The sequence below is a fragment of the Beta vulgaris genome, chromosome 2 (assembly GCF_026745355.1).
Source record: "Beta vulgaris subsp. vulgaris cultivar EL10 chromosome 2, EL10.2, whole genome shotgun sequence".
Classification (NCBI taxonomy): domain Eukaryota; kingdom Viridiplantae; phylum Streptophyta; class Magnoliopsida; order Caryophyllales; family Amaranthaceae; genus Beta; species Beta vulgaris.
In genome coordinates, this window is record NC_079203.1 from 48,125,738 (window position 1) to 48,145,411 (window position 19,674).

At 34.4% G+C, this 19,674-nt stretch overlaps 2 protein-coding genes, 1 long non-coding RNA gene and 8 other non-coding genes across 12 annotated transcripts; 9 read left to right on the forward strand and 2 right to left on the reverse strand.

Moving 5' to 3' along the window:
- The first annotated feature begins 4,734 nt into the window (after positions 1-4,734).
- LOC104884266 (uncharacterized) lies at positions 4,735-6,048 on the forward strand. The gene has a single exon (XM_010668891.1). It carries the CDS (start codon positions 4,735-4,737, stop codon positions 6,046-6,048), a length of 1,314 nt encoding a protein of 437 aa, XP_010667193.1.
- Positions 6,049-7,909: 1,861 nt separating this feature from the next.
- Positions 7,910-10,288, reverse strand: LOC104884256 (uncharacterized). The gene is made up of 5 exons (XM_010668882.1): positions 10,072-10,288; positions 9,741-9,952; positions 9,327-9,648; positions 8,900-9,244; positions 7,910-8,739 (listed from the first exon to the last, which is right to left on the reverse strand). The coding sequence occupies exons 1-5, from the start codon at positions 10,286-10,288 to the stop codon at positions 7,910-7,912; spliced, it is 1,926 nt and encodes a 641-aa protein (XP_010667184.1).
- Positions 10,289-11,401: 1,113 nt separating this feature from the next.
- Positions 11,402-11,483, reverse strand: TRNAS-UGA (transfer RNA serine (anticodon UGA)). Its single transcript has one exon. It is a non-coding gene; the product is annotated as a tRNA-Ser (tRNA).
- A 119-nt stretch (positions 11,484-11,602) lies between these two features.
- Positions 11,603-19,416, forward strand: LOC125495016 (uncharacterized). 2 transcript variants are annotated; one of them, XR_007271474.1, is made up of 5 exons: positions 11,603-11,874; positions 13,321-13,479; positions 16,535-16,689; positions 18,567-19,113; positions 19,202-19,416. It is a non-coding gene; the product is annotated as an uncharacterized LOC125495016 (long non-coding RNA). The 2 variants fall into 2 exon arrangements; XR_007271473.1 differs by lacking the exon at positions 19,202-19,416 and having other exon boundaries at positions 18,567-19,163.
- Positions 13,419-13,500, forward strand: TRNAS-UGA (transfer RNA serine (anticodon UGA)). Its single transcript has one exon. It is a non-coding gene; the product is annotated as a tRNA-Ser (tRNA).
- On the forward strand, positions 13,806-13,887 carry TRNAS-UGA (transfer RNA serine (anticodon UGA)). Its single transcript has one exon. It is a non-coding gene; the product is annotated as a tRNA-Ser (tRNA).
- LOC125495378 (small nucleolar RNA U3) lies at positions 15,192-15,406 on the forward strand. Its single transcript, XR_007272016.1, has one exon. It is a non-coding gene; the product is annotated as a small nucleolar RNA U3 (small nucleolar RNA).
- TRNAS-UGA (transfer RNA serine (anticodon UGA)) lies at positions 16,629-16,710 on the forward strand. The gene has a single exon. It is a non-coding gene; the product is annotated as a tRNA-Ser (tRNA).
- Positions 17,185-17,400, forward strand: LOC125495376 (small nucleolar RNA U3). Its single transcript, XR_007272014.1, has one exon. It is a non-coding gene; the product is annotated as a small nucleolar RNA U3 (small nucleolar RNA).
- Positions 18,572-18,653, forward strand: TRNAS-UGA (transfer RNA serine (anticodon UGA)). Its single transcript has one exon. It is a non-coding gene; the product is annotated as a tRNA-Ser (tRNA).
- LOC125495377 (small nucleolar RNA U3) lies at positions 18,935-19,150 on the forward strand. The gene has a single exon (XR_007272015.1). It is a non-coding gene; the product is annotated as a small nucleolar RNA U3 (small nucleolar RNA).
- Positions 19,417-19,674: the final 258 nt, after the last annotated feature.

A 19,674-nucleotide genomic window follows, 5' to 3' on the forward strand; every position in this document is an offset into this window, starting at 1 on the left:
ATCAGAGGGGAGTGCTCTACCACATGAGCTAGCTCCTCATCCTTACATAAGAGTATATATATGAACATAGCTAAATAGTCTTAAATTTTTTTGGTTGCCCTCGCACAGAATCACTCACTTAAAGGCTCAACAAACCCTAACCTCCCCACCTCACAAACAATATTGAAATTTTTGCTTCAATCAAAATTCACCAAGATTTGAACGTTGGTCTCTCATGTAAAAAATAAGAAGAAGTTTATATAACATGACTCGATCGAGTAATTATATCAGATACAAATACGTATCCAAGTGTATTCAACTATGTTTTTTTTTATAATCACCATAATATTACCCAAAAAGTGTTGACCACTTGACCTATCCACGCCTATATAGACACAAGTATTGAAGGTGTAATGGAAACATAACAGCCTATAACAAATACTAATCCTTTAATCTTGACATCTGGGAGAGGGTAAGTATTACGAAGTAATAGAGCCAAAACAAAGATTCAAAATTTTTACAATTAAAAAGTGAAATCTTGGGCATACGTAACCAATATAATTGAAACAGCTTAACGTAAATTTCGATTAATCAAAATGACAAAATCACAACAGCTAGAAGAAATCTGAACATATAAATATAATCACAATTAATGAATTAAGCACAAAAAGATTCTTTTTTAAAAAACTTACCACGAAGACTTTTTTTTTTTCCTCTGCCTTCCTGACTTCAGGTTTCTTTGCCTCTTCCTCTGTGTCTTTTTGGTTAGATTTTTTATGAGATGTACTTATAAACTTATAATAAATCATATAAAACGTAATCGAGATAGAATTTCGAAAACATATCTAAACTAAATATAATACCTAGAAATATTATCAATAAATAAATACTTCTCAATAGATTTGGATAAACACTAAATAGATAGATTTAGAAAATACTCCTAAAACTATACTTTGATTAATTATACTTGGTGGTCTTAATTCACTTAAAACCAAGCTAACCAATCATTTTATAATAAATTTTCTAACCTACCCCATAGTTAACTATAATTTTAACTAAAACTCTTTCATTATGAGCGACTTGAACGTAATTGATTTAGGACTTACACCATTCTTAGAAGCGAATGTAGGCAGCCTTACCATATTATAACACAGGAATTGAAGAAAAGTTCTGCAACTTAATTTCTATCAAATGAAAATTTTGGCAAGTTCAATAACTCAAAGCTCAATAATATTGTACTTACTAATTTAGATATGTCAGATTCTGCAAAACTCGGACAAACATTCACTAATCAATGGCATGTTTCTGTACTCCGTATGTACCAAAACAATGCAGATAAATCTTGAATCACATCAAAAAGTTTCAGTAGTACATTCTCTTTTTTTTATAATTAGTGTTTCATTTCATTGAGGAGGCAAAAAGATGCCATTTTAAAAAAAGTCACGTTGCAGAACTTTTCTTCAATTCCTCGATTATAAGTGTTTCTTCTAAGGAAGCCTTACCATACGCTGATTTAATTTCGACGGATCTACTGAATACTCAAATTAAGGATGTTAAAGAAGCTGCACCAAACATTCATAAGAGGGATGTTTTTTTTTTCAAGGGAGAGGGATGGGAGTTTTGAATTAGGATCATTAACTAGGTGGGTAGGTTAGTAAATTTATTATAAATAATAGTTTAGCTAGGTTTTAAGTTAATTAAGGCCACTAATTATAATTCGTCAAAGTAGCAGGTCACTTGATATAAAAATTATTTTTGACTTGCTATCAAGTAGAAAAAACCTAAAATAAAATGTCAACATGTAGAATTTTTATTATAAGGTCCTTATTTGTAAACCCTATTCCTACCTCAACGAATTTGGATTTCATGCGTCTTCTATACAAATTGACCTGCACATAATTGGATTCTCTACCTTGTTGCGGGTTAGCGCAGTAAAACGACCTACGTGTTTTGCCTTGGTGAACAAACACCCAATAGTCTCACATGATAGGTTGTGAATTTGTGATGATGTCCTTGTCTTACAATATACTTCCTTGATTTTTATTAATGTGAAAGTATTGGGTCAGACCGTCTGACCCAATACTTTCCGTCGGACGGTAAACTCTCTTCGCCGACATCAACAACGTCGACTATGGCCTTGTCTCTGTAGGCCTCGCCTCGCCGAATGGATTCGCCCTTTTGGACTTCCCTTCAGTAGCATTACTCTCCCCTCCATTATTACCACTCACAACATGTAAAGTCCTAGCCTGCAAATTCAACCTCGGCCTTCCACTTCCATTCCCATTACTCTCTCTCTTTCCCCATGTATCACCCTCAACACCATTACCACTTCTATCATCTCTCTTCCTGGACCAAGTTACTGGAGCAGCAACAGGTAAAGCCCATTATTCTCTCTCTTACTGGAGCGGCCTCGACCTTCCACTTCCATTCCCATTACTCTCTCTCTTTCCCCATGTATCACCCTCAACACCATTACCACTTCTATCATCTCAATCTCCATTCTTTATTGATCTAACAAAGAAGAAAAAAAATCAGCTAAGAGGAATGAAGAAGAAGGAGAAAGTGAGAGAAAGCAGAGGTTAGTGTTTTTTTTTTCAGTTGGACTTTGTTTTGTTTCAGTTGGACTTTGTTTTCTTTCAGTTGTACTTTGTTTTCTTTCAGTTGGACTTTGTTTTGTTTCAGTTGGACTTTGTTTCGTAATATGTATACCAACTGAAACAAATAATGGACCAACTGAAACAAAAAATGGACCAACTGAAAGAAATAATGGGCCAACTGAAAGAAATAATGGACTACCTGAAAAAAAATTAAGACTAACTGGAAAAAAATTGGAACCACCTGAAAGTCGTCCGACCAAAGATTATGGTCGGACGAGTCCGACACAATACGTTCTCTTAAATAATTTATTCACTTTTTCGTTGGTTGTCATTTTAGCTTATCCACTTTTTTAAAAAAAAATGTTGCTACTAATTTTATGTTATTATTTTTTACAATAAAGTTTTTTCTCCCTCTACTTCTCTTAAACTACGTCATTAATTTCAATGTAATATACAATAAATTAATACCTTATTTTTCCTTCTATAATTCACATATTTATTTATCTTAAAGCTCTATGTACATAAAATGATAAAAGTGAGTAAATAAATCAAAACCGAAGGGAGTATATAAATCCAATCTATATCAATTCCATATTGCACTCCTACGAGACTGATTTAGATGCATGTTGGGACTTCCTCGCTTGTGAATTGGAGGTAACGATCATTGTAAGCAAAAATTGCATGTATTTGTTGACAAAAACTGCAATATTAGGTCAAGTTCATTTTAGGTTGATTTCGATATAGTTTATATCGAGTTTAGGGTCTAAATTGGTTTGGGTATTTTGCTTTGGGACATGTTTGTGATGTCTAGTCATTTTCATCTATAATAGAGCGCACATCTTCCCTTCTTGCGGCAATTCAACAAGTTCAAATCTATATAAACCTAGTAAAAGGCGTTTCCAAACAAAATGGTGCCACATGACGCTGACGTTTTACTTCATGTATCTATGTACAAATAAAAAAAAATTAGAAATTTCATAGCATAGGCTTTGATCAAGTGACTTCAAGTTCATATACTAAAGTCTTAGCCACCAGACCAAGTGATATTTAGTGTTATCTTTTTAAAGTACAATATTAATCAATGAAAATTTTCCTTACCCAGAGAATCGCCCGAGCCTAATAACTGGTTAAAACGCATAAGGTGAAATGTTAGTGTTTTTAATCTTGCATATTTGCGGCAGTGCAGTTTTTTTGTTGTTAATATCTTTAAATATGCATTATTAAAAAAAATATAAAAAAAGTTGATATTCTAAATTTTTTAATATATTAATAGGATTATTTAACTAGAATAATATAAATTTTGGACGGTTCTCCATGGCCCATGCAATAATAAAACCATTGGATTATCTTTTAATATTACAAATTAAACTTTATTGTAAAATTCCTCCAGCACGTAAAGTTGACTTGTGACCTATAAACCAAGTAAAAATATTTTCTTTAAAAAAAAAAAAGTTGATTCTCTTCCTCCCTCCCCCATAAAAAATTTTATTTTTCAATTTGATCAAAAATTTAAAAATAATCAATCAAATGGCGACAAGTGACCCATTTGACTTGTTTATCAGGTTGCATCCAATTATGTCTTACTCTGAAAATTTTGGTGTAATAAAGTTTAATACTCAAAAATAATCCAAAGATTGTTTTATTGCGGAAGAATCACCCAAATTTTGTATTATCCGAGTTAAATAATCCTATTAACAATAACTAAACATGTCAAAGTTTCGTAAAATTTTATTGTATACATTTTTTTTTGGGATATACCTTTTATTTTGTTAAAGATGCTTCATGTATATATTGTTTTCTCAAAAGATATGTATTATTGTTCTAGATATATATACTCATGTTAATTAGATTATTGCCAAAAAAGAAAAACAAAAAACAAAAACTATTTCATAAATAAAACGAGGCATCTCTAGTCTCTAGAATTTACCTTATATAACTTCCTTTTTCCTTACGAAGTACTCCTAGGAATTTACCTTAGCTTCCTTTTCCCTTGATAAGTAGGAATTATACGTTAGCTTCAATTCCTTTCTCCTTTCGGAGTAGGAAATACCTTATTAGCTAGCTTTCTACCCCCGCTTATAAATAGTTATAACATACATGCCAAATTGTTCTCACATGCATTCTACTCATCCTAAATTTTTCGGAGATGAAGAAAACCATGGAAACATGCAATGCTTCTGTAACAAACATGTTAAGTTTGCACTCAAAAGCACAGCTCAAAAACCTAAGACTCTTTCTTTGGAATGCACCCATTGATGAAGGCTTGTTTGTGTTCAACATCACTTCTCTTACTACAGAAAAAATCATACATCATGTTATTGTTAGATTCGAGTTGTGCTATCTCTATGAAAATAAATTTCTTGATTTAGCCATACAAGTAGTTATGGATGCCGAGGTTTTTGGCCGTAAAGCAAGTGGGTTACTTGTTCAACAAGTCTCCGATTATTTCGCGAGTTGCTTTCGATTTTGTGAGGTTGGTTATGTTGATCTTGGTGTTGTTGTTTTCGTGGCGGATGTTGTTGTTGATGGTCATGAGCTAGAGGAAAAAGATGTACTATCTGCATGTAGGGCTCTTTCTCGCATTGTTGATAGTCATAGTTTCTTGCATAAGTTACTGGAAGACGAGGAAGAAGTTGTTGAAGATGATCAATATCAAAGAATAGATGAGACTATTGTTGCTTTGGAGGCTATTCATATTGGTCATGATGATGATTATCATGGTTTTCATGTTGAAGATGATGATGAACTTTCTGAAAATATTGATTATCAAGAAGAACAAGGACATGAAGGACGTAGTTCTAGTGATTATGATGATAGTATTATTGAAGTTCCTAGTGAAGATGTTCTTAGTGATTCTGATGATTACAATTCTTTTCTAGAGAGGCTATTCGATGATGATTATGATGTAGATCATAATGATGTTAACTATGTTGATGATGTTCACGAGATTCCTCCTACTAATTGGGTCAGTACCATGGAGAGTACATTGGATTATGCTGTTATTAATGTTAATTCTGGAAATTATTCTGACGAGGAAAATGATCAACATACTAATATTATTACTTTCTGTTCCGAGCTAGAGGATGTTGATGAGACTAATGCAGATGAATTCAACCATATTCTTAACATTTTAAGGCGGTGGCTGCATCACGAAGAAGAAGAGCATGGTACTTCAATTCTGGAAGCTGAAAGTTCACGAACAACTGAAAGTACTAAGGTTTCACAAGATCATAGTGTAAGAAAGATTTTATTGAAGATCAAACCAACAATAGAACTAGTAAATGCGAAGGAATTAACCGAAGATAGTATTTGTTCTATTTGCCTTGAGAAAATTTCAAGTGAAGGAGAAAATATAAAGATCAGTCGTTGTAAACATGTGTTTCATAGAAACTGCATATTCAAATGGCTTTCGAAGAAACAATCATGTCCTTGTTGTCGTTTGAGTAGTTTAACAGACGTGTATTGTAATTAGATGATGTTACTTAAAGATTTTTGTTACATATTGTTACTACTATACTTGATCAAAATGCACTGACATTAATAATGAAGTTGTGACAATGCATATATCGTAGATGATTAAATGAGTGGTAATGCTTCTTAATTTTTAGGGTAGTTATGAATTAGTCAGTACTTAATCTGAGTTGTCATATAAGAAAATGCTACATTTACTTAATAAATTGAGAAGCAAATAACTTGTTGATACTTATTACATATACATGTATCATAATTTTGTAATTACATATACATCATCATATAACATAAAATTTACAGCTTTCTATATACTTAGATAAGATCAGACAACTTGGGCATAGTTTGTAGGAAAATTAAGAAAATAGTTTATGTAGGTGTGTATTACGATTCTGCTCCTTTATTTATGATCTTATTCTATTTCGTGACTTAAACCAAACATTAATGTGAAATTATAACATAGTAATGATGCTGATATTCTTAAAGCTGCCTGGTTGGTACAATTAAAATTCAAAGCAAGGGTGGGGATTTAACCTGCGCGGGAGTTAACCATGGCTAAATTCTATACAATATTAAGTATTGTATTTTGTCTTTTTTGTGCTGTATTTAGCACATCCCAAAAAAATTCAAAAATAAAAAACAAAAAAATACCAAAATTCGAAATTTTTCTCTCCCATTATATCATTTCTTTTTCCATCTAATTTGATTTTTAACTTTGCAATCTTTCAGGAAAATACATAATAATAATGGATTCTAATTATCCTAGTTATGTATCTAATCCGGATCCATTATTTAGAAAAAATACAATAATAATAATTAATTACTAATTACTAATTAATAATTATAGGAGTCAATTACAATTAATTAGCTTGAATTGGTTTTACATAAATTAATACAACTCCATATAAGAGAGAGAAAATGTGGTGGGGTAGCAAAAAAAAAGGAGAGAGAGGGAGAGAGTGATGAACCATTATTTACTAGTTTCATGGTTAAGACTTAAGAGTGAAATTGGAAATTAATGGTTTGTGAAAATAATGTGGAGGAGAGAGAAAAGAGAAGAGAGAAGGATGAAGTATTTATTTGGGTTCATTGCTGAGAATGCTCTTAATTTTATGGGAAAAACTATATGCAGTCCTAAGGGTTGTATATAAAAAGCTAAAAATGGAAATAAGTTGCATTAATAAATCATTTATTACATCGGTTGATGCAAAAATTTTCCATAAATTTACAACTTATTTCCATTTTAAGTAGTGTATTTATTATATGCAACCCTAAAAGTTGCATATAACATAACCCTACTTTTATATCATTATTTTTACAATAAAGTTTTTCTCACTCTATTCTCTTGGCCTACGACATTAATTTTAATGCAATATGCAATAAATTGATACATTATTTGTCGTTCTATGATCCACATACGGCATACCTAAATCTACTAAAACTTCATGCCCATGAAAATGGGTAAAGTAATTAAACCCTATCAATATCAATTTTCATACTAAACACCTACGAGACTCAATTAGATGCATGTTAGGACTTCCTCCATTCCTCACTTGTAAATAAGCGGTAACGAGCATTGCTACTTTGTAAGCAAAGATTGCGTACATTTGTTGGCAAAAATTGCAATATCAGGTCAAGATTGGGTCAAGTTCATTTCAGGTTGATTAGAGTTTGTTTTATTTCGAGTTTGGAGTTGAGTTCGGGCCTAGATTGGGTTGGTTCGAGCAGGGGCGGATCCAAGAATTTTTTATTGAATTGCTTGGGCCATATAAATCGAACAAGAAATTTAACTAACCAAAAATTAAGAAATATGAATTTTTGAACGACAAAGATCCACAATCATATGATTATATGTTCCAAAAACATTATTTGATACAAAATATTCTCGTCATCCAAATTGGCCGGACTCTTCTTGTTTTCATAGAATTGAAATCATCTATGATCGAGTCAATTGTAAATTTCTCAGCAATATCCTTCTCTATATAGACAATCAAGTACTCCCATAGAAAGTCGTCGTCCATCTTATTTCGCAAGCTAGTGTTAACAATTTTCATTGCTGAAAAAGCTCTCTCTGAAGTTGTTGTACTAACAGGAAGAGTTAAAATTAGTCGAATCAATCTATCAACTAAAGGATAGACATTGGACTTACCAATTTCAGCTAAAGTTTGACATAAATCAGTTATGGAACTCAAATTTTTCGTCTCATCATGATTAAAGACACATCGGTAAAATAGCTGAAGTTGGTACCTCAAATGAAACTGATCATCTTTGGAAAATTTTGCAGGATAGCACTTTTCTTCAAGACGGCAAATGTTATCCACGTTGAAGTTTTTATATCCCTTGTTAGGATTCAAAGATGCACTTAAGACAAGAAGCTCTGTTCTTTTCTCACTGAAACGACTATTTAGTTCCTGCAATTGCTGATCCATAGTGGCTGTGAACACATCAATTTTATAATGATGCTCCATTGATATGTTATCTTTGTTACGTCGAGCTCGTATTAAATCAGAATAACTAGCTTGCATATCTGGGACCAGAGTGCCATGTCTGTTGCAAAATGAGTAGAGTACTTTGTCCAAAAGATCTTTCCAACCTTCATCTTTGAGATCTTGAATTGAGCATTTTGTATCAACAAGTAAATCCATAGCATGCAAAATATCTTGTGATTTTTGTTGTAAGGCTCGACAAAGTAAATCTGTGAACGCCATGAGTTCTTGCATCATATGCAAAATGAATACAAAATCGGATGGCTGTTTTGTCAAGTATTGTACGTGTCGCATTGAACATTCTTAGTAAACTGCAAATTGATTTAAAATGTGAACTCCATCTAGTATCTCTAGGACGTTGCAGTGTACCAATTTGATTCATCCCTTTTCCAGTATCAACCTCCTCAATTTCAATCAGGTGCTCCAACTCAGCTACTCGACTATCTTGTAACTCATCATGACGCTTGGAAGAAGAACTAACAACATTCACAATAAAAATTAAATCTTTGATGAAATCATAAACCTCAAATACTTCTCTTGCGGCAACAATAAGAGATAATTGTAACTGATGGGCCAGACAATGCACATAATATACATAAGCGCAATCATCTATAAACAAAGCTTGTAAACCATTCCACTCCCCACGCATATTGCTAGCTCCATCATATCCCTGACCTTTAAGATCTTTAATTTTCAACTCATGATTAGACAAAACTGTTGTTATTTTCATCTTTGAGAGTTCTAGAAGTTGTATCTTTGACATGCACCAAGTCCAAAAACCGCTCTTGTACAATACCATATTTATTAACAAATCTTATGACAATAGCCATTTCCTCCCTCTTAGATACGTCTCGTGATTCATCTATGATTATGCAAAATTTTGAATCACCAATCTCCTTTCGGATTTCATTCTGCACTTTCTTAGCAAAGACATGCAAAATTTGCTTTTGAATTGACGGAGCAATATATTTGGCATTTTGTGGTGCATTTGCTAGCACCACGTCTTGTACATCCTTGTTATAGGAAGCAATGAGTTTTAACATCTCCAGAAAGTTTCCTTGATTTTTGGAGTCGGCATTCTCAACATGTCTCCTAAACGCACACTTTTGAAATGTGAGCTATTTTACAACATTTATTGAAGCTTATAGTCTTAAACGATTATCTGCAATCTGTTTTGGAGTGAGATTTTCAAATGCAGTGTCTATATGACCTTTAGTTTTCTGAATATTCTCCCAACATTGAACAGAATAACCATAAGCTGAATTAATGTCTCTTCCCATATGGGATACAAATGCACAATCTTTTCCACCAAATTTCTAAATCCTTGTACTGTAAAAGTATCTGAACCAACTTTTCCCAATGGTTTCTTATCGGAAAGAAAGCATGGGAAACAATAGGCAGCATCAGTTGTTGGTGAATACTCTAGCCATGTAAAAGTCTTAAACCAATTAGATACAAATCGATGTGGATGGCTTTCTAGACCTGATAAGCTAAGGGATACTCAGATAAACAAATTTGGTAAGGTTTGTCAATGAACTTGCCCACAATTTCTCGTTGTATCCCCGAGGGATAACTACTAATTGGCTTACGCACAAAAGAAGTGTCACTACTATTAGGTTGTTGATTCGGTATCTGAGTTGGATTATCTGGAATCACATTGTTCGTCGTTTCATTAGGATCATCAAAGTTCACGTCATCATTTATTTTTGGAGTAGGTTTTTGTTTTTGGAAGTACGAATCAATGGTTTTTCTCTTCATATTTTAAACCTAGAAAAAAAATACTGAATTCTATTAATAAAATATCAGATTAAGACATTTTGAATAAAAATAAAAATTATATGTTAACTACTGAGAAAAAGGTTATAATATACTTCGTCTAGCAATTAGCAATCATCAATTATCCTAGTTAAGTAATTTTATTAATGAGATATAAGAATCAACTATTAACTTAATATGCAATATAACAATATTTACAATAACATGATAACAGGTCATACAACCAAAGAGTTAAAAAATAAAAAAAAAAACGTCGTCGCCAATTCATTGAGAATTATTGAAACAAATTACAAACGCCATCACCATTCATATTTCATCCGATCAAACATCAGTACTTATAGTGAATTGTGATTTTGTGAAATTCTTTGAATACTAGTCATACTACATTATTTTATTCAAACATAAGCAAAACAAGATTGAAGTTGATTGGATGAAAATTGCAAGAATTAATAAAATATAAGAAAAGTTAAAGGTACTTAATAATTAACTAATTAAATATAGGAGAAAGAAAGAAAGAAAATACTGTACTTTTCTAGATGAAGTTGGAGAAAGCAAATCTGAATTTTGTTGTTGCACGCTTATACTTGCACAGTCTGTCGCCTCTCGCCTATTTCAATAGTTCAATACTTCACGCCTGACGCGGAATTAAAAAGATGTATATTAACATCAAATTGTAAAATAATTTTTATAAATTAAAAAATATTTAAGATATTTAAAGTGGTAAATTCTATTTGCTGATGTTTTTTTTTTAATTTCAAAACATGGCTCCACCGAGACCGAGCCTGGAATTGCTTTTTCAAGCTTAAACTTCTAGTTTGAATCGAACTTGGTTAATGAAGTTTTTATAAATAGAATTCCGGGATGGCTTGTTTGGGTTTTGTTTTTTCTCTATAAAACATAAGCAAGAATTATGATGTAATCCTAAGTTCCTAATAGCAATTAGCAAATGCTAACGGTTGCAAATTGGACCTTTTTTATATCATGTCCAAGTTAAGTTGGTATTCATTACATTACTCAGGTTAATTTGTGTGCAAATATGATGTGGGACTTTTTTTGTTTTGAAATAAAAAAGAAAACAAGGGCAGGAATTTAAAACGTCGACAGCAGGGTTCGAACCTGCGCGGGCGAAGCCCAACAGATTTCAAGTCTGTCTCCTTAACCACTCGGACATATCGACCTTATTGATAAAAATTGTTAATATTATTTTCTTAAACAAAGCTTATTCCATATTCAGAAAATAATATGGCAAAATCTGCCATGTACATCTCACCAAATATCACACATTCTTCTTAAATCTTCCCCAACCTCCTAAAACAACAATGGCACGCAATCAATTGCTTAATTTCCGAAATTATGGTTTCTTCCTTTAAATTTTTTCACATTTGAGACAAAAGGGTATGCTTTTTTTTTATTATTATGGTGCAAAACTACTCATCTCGAAACTTTAGTTGGGTTGAGTAAATTGGACCATTTTATTGACAATTATAGAGAGGCTAAAGATGTGGGTTGTTGATATTGCCAAATTTGGAATACTGGGTTTCAATGTTTCAAGCAGTTTGGGATTTCAGGTTGATTTTTGAGTTTGTACTGAATTGGTACTTATATTAAGTCTACTCAAGCATGTTATATAAGTTTTATTACTTCCTCCGTTCTTAAATAAATAAAACGCTTCACTCTTTTATGCGAGAGCTTTTTAAAAGAAGTTTTTTTATATATTTAAAATGGAGGAAGTATTATATACCTTTGGGTGTTTGGGTCAAATTGCAAATACTTTGGATGGAAATTGCATGTTATCTTTATTTCATTCAAGAACATTGTATATTGTGGGATGGAACATAGTTGCATGATTCTTTAATGTTTTCTTCTTTCTCTAGTGTGAAATTTTTAGTAGTAGTAATGCTTATATTCTTGTTACCATGTGAAATTGTGAATACTCTAGAGACTGATCTTCAAAGAAATTTTAGTAAGTACAATATTATAGTAGATCCTCTGAAGCTCTGATAATGAATGCCAAACAGAATGTTGCAATCCTTCATTTCATTGAGGGTCGAATAAATTCTATTAGTAGTGGGTAATTTACCCACCGGATCAACCAAGTTTTATCCGGTTTGGACCCTGCTGTCGACGCTATCTTTTCTTCCATTGGGCTGGTGGACTGCCATTTTCTAAAGATTATTAGTTCACAGCATATTAGAGTAAACTTGAACATTTTCATGGCTGGTGCTGGATATATTTTTTAGTACTTATTACTTTATAATGATATTGGATGTGTGACATTTGGTCTCATTGATTTTCACAATTACACTGGATTAGACATTTGATTTATCCCTGGTGGTTGATGTGCAAAGTTTGTTATGTTCTTGTTAAGAGACAATTGATCCTGATTAAATTACAATGTGGTGATACTTTTTAGGTGTTATCACCCACAGATTTCTGCCTTATGGTTCCTGTGTTTATTGCTTTTCTAGATTAGAAGTATAGATTAGTATCTTCAGAACCTTAATATATGTAGAAAGTCAATGTTCTAACATCAATTTTTGGCTTTTGGCCATTTCTCATGCATGGATGTTGACGGTTCTAGTGTTTCATTAGAGGTGTCATGTCTTTGGAGTTGATCATGTACATCATCATGCATTAGTCGTTTAATGGTGAATTCTCATCAGATTCAGATCTGCACAATTGACTATCAGTTATTCAGCTCCTTGGCAAAATAAGTATTGTCTCAACACAGTTTTGAACAGTCAAGTCTGATAACTATGACCAGTCATTTCTCAGAAATCATGTAAACTTGCAATGCGAAATGGGGCTTATAAGTTTGGGATGGCAGGTCAGCTGCTATAAAACTTAGCTTGACTAGCTTATTTCGGCGAGTTACATGAACTCTGTGATGAACAACATAATGTATCACCTTCCTATTGAATTCCATTTTGCAGTTTAAGCCACTTGTTTATAGTAGGTGCTCCTAAACATATCATATGCACCTTTTCACCTTCCTATTGAATTTCTTTTTGCAGTTTATAGGTTGTGGTCCTCAGCGACTCTGAGATCAGAGAGCCAATCCTGATCCATCCCTGTAGAGATGCAGAATTTCTGTCTCTCTGATTCTGAAGAAGTCGATATGTCCGAGTGGTTAAGGAGACAGACTTGAAATCTGTTGGGCTTCGCCCGCGCAGGTTCGAACCCTGCTGTCGACGTTATTTTTCCTTTTCCTTCTCATCTAACTTAGCTGATAATTCAATAGACCTCTCATCATGCAGATATTGCTTATTAGTACTGATTATAGAAGCTTTGCCATGTTGCTAACTGATCTTCATTGTTTCTTAAGAGAGCAATTACTTAATCTTGTCTTAATGTATTTATCTTTAGATTGCTGAAAGTGTCCATGTATATGTGCTAAGAAAGTCAAAGTGTCAAAACTCTAGTCTATGTGACACTTCCATTTCTCATTCTTTTGAGTACTTAATTGCTTTGATTAGTGCTCCTGACTTGATCAAAAGAAGTCGATATGTCCGAGTGGTTAAGGAGACAGACTTGAAATCTGTTGGGCTTCGCCCGCGCAGGTTCGAACCCTGCTGTCGACGCCTTTGTTGTTTTCCCTTTTTTACTATGACATTCAAACATCAGGCTGATGAGCTAAGAATGTGTAACTAGGATCTAATTAGTTGAAGCAAGCAGTCAAAATGTTTTCTATTCCTTGTCAAGGTTATTGGGGTCTATATCCAGTTAATGAAGCCAACATCGGAACACTTACCTACCATGATGCTGATGATACTTGCCATCAGAAGCTGTTGTTGCCTGAACCTGCATGCTTGCAGCTCAAGAACGAGGATTGAGGGGTGTGGCATTTGCATTATAGAACAAGTTATTTTAGGAACTCCTTTAGCATTTTTTGTTCACGTTTAAAGTCAAGAATGCAATACATTAACGGACCATAAGTTGCTTCCAGCTAGTTTGGGGAATTTCATTTGTTTTCTGGTCCAATCAGACATTCTGAAGTGTTGGATTTTACCTGTGGGTGACAAGGTCAAATTGCAAATACTTTTGATAGGACTGAGATTTTCGTAACATAGGCCTTTAGAGAACCATACATTTTCCATCAGACACTAATCTTCGGCTATCACATGGTTGAAGTCCTCATTGATTCCCTTGTTTTAGCTTAATTGTTTCTGCAGAATGCTGCAATTATTTGCATTGTTTAGTTACTACTTAATCCTTGCCAAGACCAAATGAATTTGAACTAAGGCAAAGTGCATGCTATAATATGTTAAGGCATGAGCAGAAAGAGCAAGATTAAACTCTAGTAGTGAATCGGGAACAAGTTAAAGCACATTGCTTTGTTATCCTTTGAGGCTCTGAAACTTGTTGGCGTTTAACTTTGAGAATAGTACACCAGTGAAATTGCTTTGCCAGAATCTTGAGTTGCTGCAGTGTCCATAGAAGATGGATATCAGGTTAAGCATTTTCCTGTAACATAAGCACACGGTTAGTGGAATCTGTATGCAAAGTGATACTAGACAGTAGACATAGACCTTTGGGCGGCCCGTTGTAATCCTTTATAACAAGCTCGTAGTTCGCAAAGTTCATCTGAACTAAGACAAACCCTTTAGGCACAAAAAAAAAATTTGCAGGAAGCTAATGCGAAAAGTCAACCACTAGACGCACTTTGATTATTCTTTTGTAGATATGGGAGATTCCATTTTGATCAGAGAAGTTATAAATTTCCTTAGGTGATTAAGGAGACAAACTTGGGCTTACTGCAGGATGTGTGATAATTGGCACTCCAAAACTACACATAAATGTGTGTTATGTAAAAGGGTAAAGTCCCACATCAGCCATATGCAAAACAAATTATATGTTTATTATCCAAAGAAAGCAGTAAATAGGCACGACCTTACTTGAACAGGATCTGTTCTATAGGCTCGTACCTCTGAATCCTTGAGTTCTAAGGAGACAGGAAACTAAGTCTGGTGGATGACTTATGACCATGTTATCAGAGCGTGATTAACAGCTTCCACTTATCTTCGGATCACTTGGTGCGGTAGAGGATCGTTCCCCAGCTCCCTGTGAGCTTGGGATGATTTCATGGTTGTCTGACAGACTCAAATCTTTTTTTTCTCGTTCCCGGAACAAAATATATGCAAATTTAAACTTCTTTTTTCTGGGTGTGTTCGTCTAAAATGGTGTAATTCATGCCTGGACATGTGCCCGTTAGTTTCCTAGTCGAAAATTTATACAATATGAAAGTACTCTGATTAGATTCATCTCAACAGATGATTTGAGAAAAGAAAAAAGATTATGTATGTAATAGTTATAGAGTGATCAATAAAACTGATGAAAATGAACAGGAGAGTCTTATGATAAAAGTCAAATGTGGTGCGGTAGAGGATCGTTCCCCAGCTCCCTGTGAGCTTGGGATGATTTCATGGTTGTCTGACAGACTCAAATCTTTTTTTTCTCGTTCCCGAACAAAATATATGCAAATTTAAACTTCTTTTTTCTGGGTGTGTTCTGTCTAAAATGGTGTAATTCATGCCTGGACATGTGCCCGTTAGTTTCCTAGTCGAAAATTTATACAATATGAAAGTACTCTGATTAGATTCATCTCAACAGATGATTTGAGAAAAAAAAAAGATTATGTATGTAATAGTTATAGAGTGATCAATAAAACTGATGAAAATGAACAGGAGAGTCTTATGATAAAAGTCAAATGTGGTGCGGTAGAGGATCGTTCCCCAGCTCCCTGTGAGCTTGGGATGATTTCATGGTTGTCTGACAGACTCAAATCTTTTTTTTCTCGTTCCCGGAACAAAATATATGCAAATTTAAACTTCTTTTTTCTGGGTGTGTTCTGTCTAAAATGGTGTAATTCATGCCTGGACATGTGCCCGTTAGTTTCCTAGTCGAAAATTTATACAATATGAAAGTACTCTGATTAGATTCATCTCAACAGATGATTTGAGAAAAGAAAAAAGATTATGTATGTAATAGTTATAGAGTGATCAATAAAACTGATGAAAATGAACAGGAGAGTCTTATGATAAAAGTCAAATGTGGATTACATTTTGGGAATGTCTACAACTGTAAAAGTATGATAACATTATACTGGATCTTGGCAAATAAACCTTAAGCCATCTGTTTCATGTAAACTTGTCAAGGTCTCAATAGCTGGAGGGGTTTTTAATGTTTGTAGTGCATTTTCTTACCTTCCTGTTAAATCCCTGTTTGCAGTTTTGTAGATTGTGGCAGCCTAAGGGACTCCGAGGGACAATTCTGATCCATGCTGGCAGAGATGTGAAATTTATGTCTCTTTGAATCTGAAGAAGTCGATATGTCCGAGTGGTTAAGGAGACAGACTTGAAATCTGTTGGGCTTTGCCCGCGCAGGTTCGAACCCTGCTGTCGACGCCAATACGTTTTTCTTCTCCTCCAACATAGTTAATGATTGCATCAACTCCCATCTAGCATATAGCATTGTTCATTGCTACTGAATATTCATCATAGAATAAGCTTTGCAATGTCCTGACACTAATCTTCGGTGTTTTTTATCGGAGCAGCTAAGTAATCTTGTCTAAATGAGATTACATCATCTTTACATTGCTAAAGTTCTCCATGTGTAGTAATGAGTTCAAAACTATAGAGCCTATCATATGACACTTTCAATGTCTCTTTGGATTACTTTTCATTCTTTGAGTCGTTCCCTGGACTTGATCATGAGAGGTCGATATGTCCGAGTGGTCAACAAAACAGACTTGAAATCTGTTGCAGGTTCAAATCCTGCTGCTGACATTTGCAATCCTACCCTTGTCCTCCAAAGTCCCACATTGGCCATTTGCATAACTAATCAAACGTTAATTAACCAAAGAAGGCAGTTAAATGAGCACGACCTTACTTGAACAGGATCTGTTCTATAGGATCGTACCTCTGTATCCTTGAGTTCTAAGGAGACAGGAAACTAAGTCTGGTGGATGAATTATGACCATGTGATCAGAGCGTGATTAACAGCTACCAATTGTTCTTCGGATCCTTGGTGCAGTAGAGGATCGTTCCCAAGCTCCTCTGTGAGCTTCGGATGATCTCATGGTTGTCTGACAGACTCCCCAATTCTTTTTTGTCTCTCTCCATTGCACTTCTTTATACCTTACAACTACCTATTTGTTGCAATTATGACCATGTGATCAGAGCGTGATTAACAGCTACCAATTGTTCTTCGGATCCTTGGTGCAGTAGAGGATCGTTCCCAAGCTCCTCTGTGAGCTTCGGATGATCTCATGGTTGTCTGACAGACTCCCCAATTCTTTTTTGTCTCTCTCCATTGCACTTCTTTATACCTTACAACTACCTATTTGTTGCAGTTAATATGTTACGGCGGAAGTAATTTATTTACTGTCACTTATATCTCCTTTATCCTTAAACTATAGAATCATAATATAGGAAACTAAGTCTTATGGACCGTGTGATCAGAGCATAAGTATGACCTGCCACTGATCTTCGGATCTCTCTCCATTGCACTTCTTTATATCTCACAAATAATACCTATTTGTTGCAGTTAATATGTTACGGAGGAAGTAATTTATTTACTGACACTTATATCTCCTTTATCCTTAAACTATAGAATCATAATATAGGAAAGTAAGTCTTATGGATCGTGTGATCAGAGCACAAGTAATAGCCACTGATCTTCGGATCCTTGGTGCAGTGGAGGAACGTTATTCAGCTCCATTGTGTGAGTATATGAAAGAACCTTTTTTTTGTAATTCTTACGAGGTAAAGGGGTTGGGTAACATACTGATATAGTGATATAGGCTGTTTTGTTAGTCTAATTTCGATCCTTCCAGTGCTGTAGTGGTGCTTATATTTATATTGGCTTTGAGTAGCATAAGCCACTTGCACCTAGTAAATTGTTTCTAAACTCTTTTAGCTCTACAGAAGTGCTTTTGAATCTTCTGTTGATTATAACTTGCTGAGACTGAATGGACTCTGAGAATGGGAAAAGAAATTATTTCAAGAAGCAGCTGATGCAAAAAGTCAACCTCTAGATACACTTTAATACTCCTGCTGATTAAATTGTAAAAGCTTCAATATTCATTGCTATGAAATTTTTAAATAGTAGTGCTGTAGTGGTGCTTATATTTTCTTTGTTACCAATATGAGTAGTCTAGAAACTGGTTTAGAAAGATATGTAGTAGAATTATTATATTAGATCCTCTAATAATGGATGGTAATAGAAGTATTGCAATCCTGATTTGATGTGATCATGTCAGAAATCGTCGACATGTCCGAGTGGTTAAGGAGACAGACTTGAAATCTGTTGGGCTTTGCCCGCGCAGGTTCGAACCCTGCTGTCGACGTCTTTGTGGTTTGCGCTTTTTCTCTATGACACAAACATCATGTTGATCAGCTTAGGCCTTAAGACTGCATGCGTAGGATCTAACTGGCTGGAGATAACAGTGAAAAATCTTCTTGTTTTGCTCAAGGGGATGGATCATGGAAGATGAGAGAGTGCAGGAAGGATGTGTGTGATAATTGGCACTCCATATTTCTGTATATGATGTAAAAGGGAGAAGTCCCACATCAGTCACTCGAGAAGCTAATTGCACATATATTGTCCAAAGAAAGCGGTTAAATGAGTACGACCTTACTTGAACAGGATCTGTTCTATAGGATCGTACCTCTGTATCCTTGAGTTCTAAGGAGACAGGAAACTAAGTCTGGTGGATGAATTATGACCATGTGATCAGAGCGTGATTAACAGCAACCAATTGTTCTTCGGATCCTTGGTGCAGTAGAGGATCGTTCCCCAGCTCCTCTGTGAGTTTCGGATGATCTCATGGTTGTCTGACAGACTCCAAACTATTTTTTTGTCTCACGTCGTGTCATATTTGTTGTGTCCATTTAGGCATTTGTTAATCTACTGGAATACCAGAACACCAAATTGCAGTTAGTGCACGCTGGAAAACGATTCAGTAGAGGTCCAAGCGCGCCAGAAAATGCTTCTCAACATAGCTAATCGTTGCATGCAACAACTAATCAGAGACAAGTCTGTAAGATTTTAGTGTTTATATTTGCTTTTGTTGTCTGAACATCAACAAATATATGAGGTTGCTCATAAAATCAGACAACAACGCCTTCACCCGTCTGGTAAGGGTGGTTGCATACTTGCATGGATTCTTCATCAAAATAGCTCGGAAAATGGAAAAATCAACGCAACAGATCTTGAGCAGCTACATAGGTATGCTACATTGCTCCTGTGCAACATATCTTTATCTTGAACACATTGATTTCACCTCCATACCTTTTATAACTTATGAACTAGTAGTTAACTAGTCATTAGTTAGTACTAAAATGGTAATAAATATGAATATATAGTTG

Coding starts and splice junctions, on each gene's coding strand:
- LOC104884266 (XM_010668891.1), top strand. CDS start 4,735: ATGGAAACATGCAATGCTTCTGTAACAAACATGTTAAGTTTGCACTCA.
- LOC104884256 (XM_010668882.1), bottom strand. CDS start 10,288: ATGAAGAGAAAAACCATTGATTCGTACTTCCAAAAACAAAAACCTACT. Junction 9,245..9,326: donor AAGATTTGTTAATAAATATG/GTATTGTACAAG, acceptor AAATAACAACAG/TTTTGTCTAATCATGAGTTG. Junction 8,740..8,899: donor AAAAGGGATGAATCAAATTG/GTACACTGCAAC, acceptor TGGCGTTCACAG/ATTTACTTTGTCGAGCCTTA.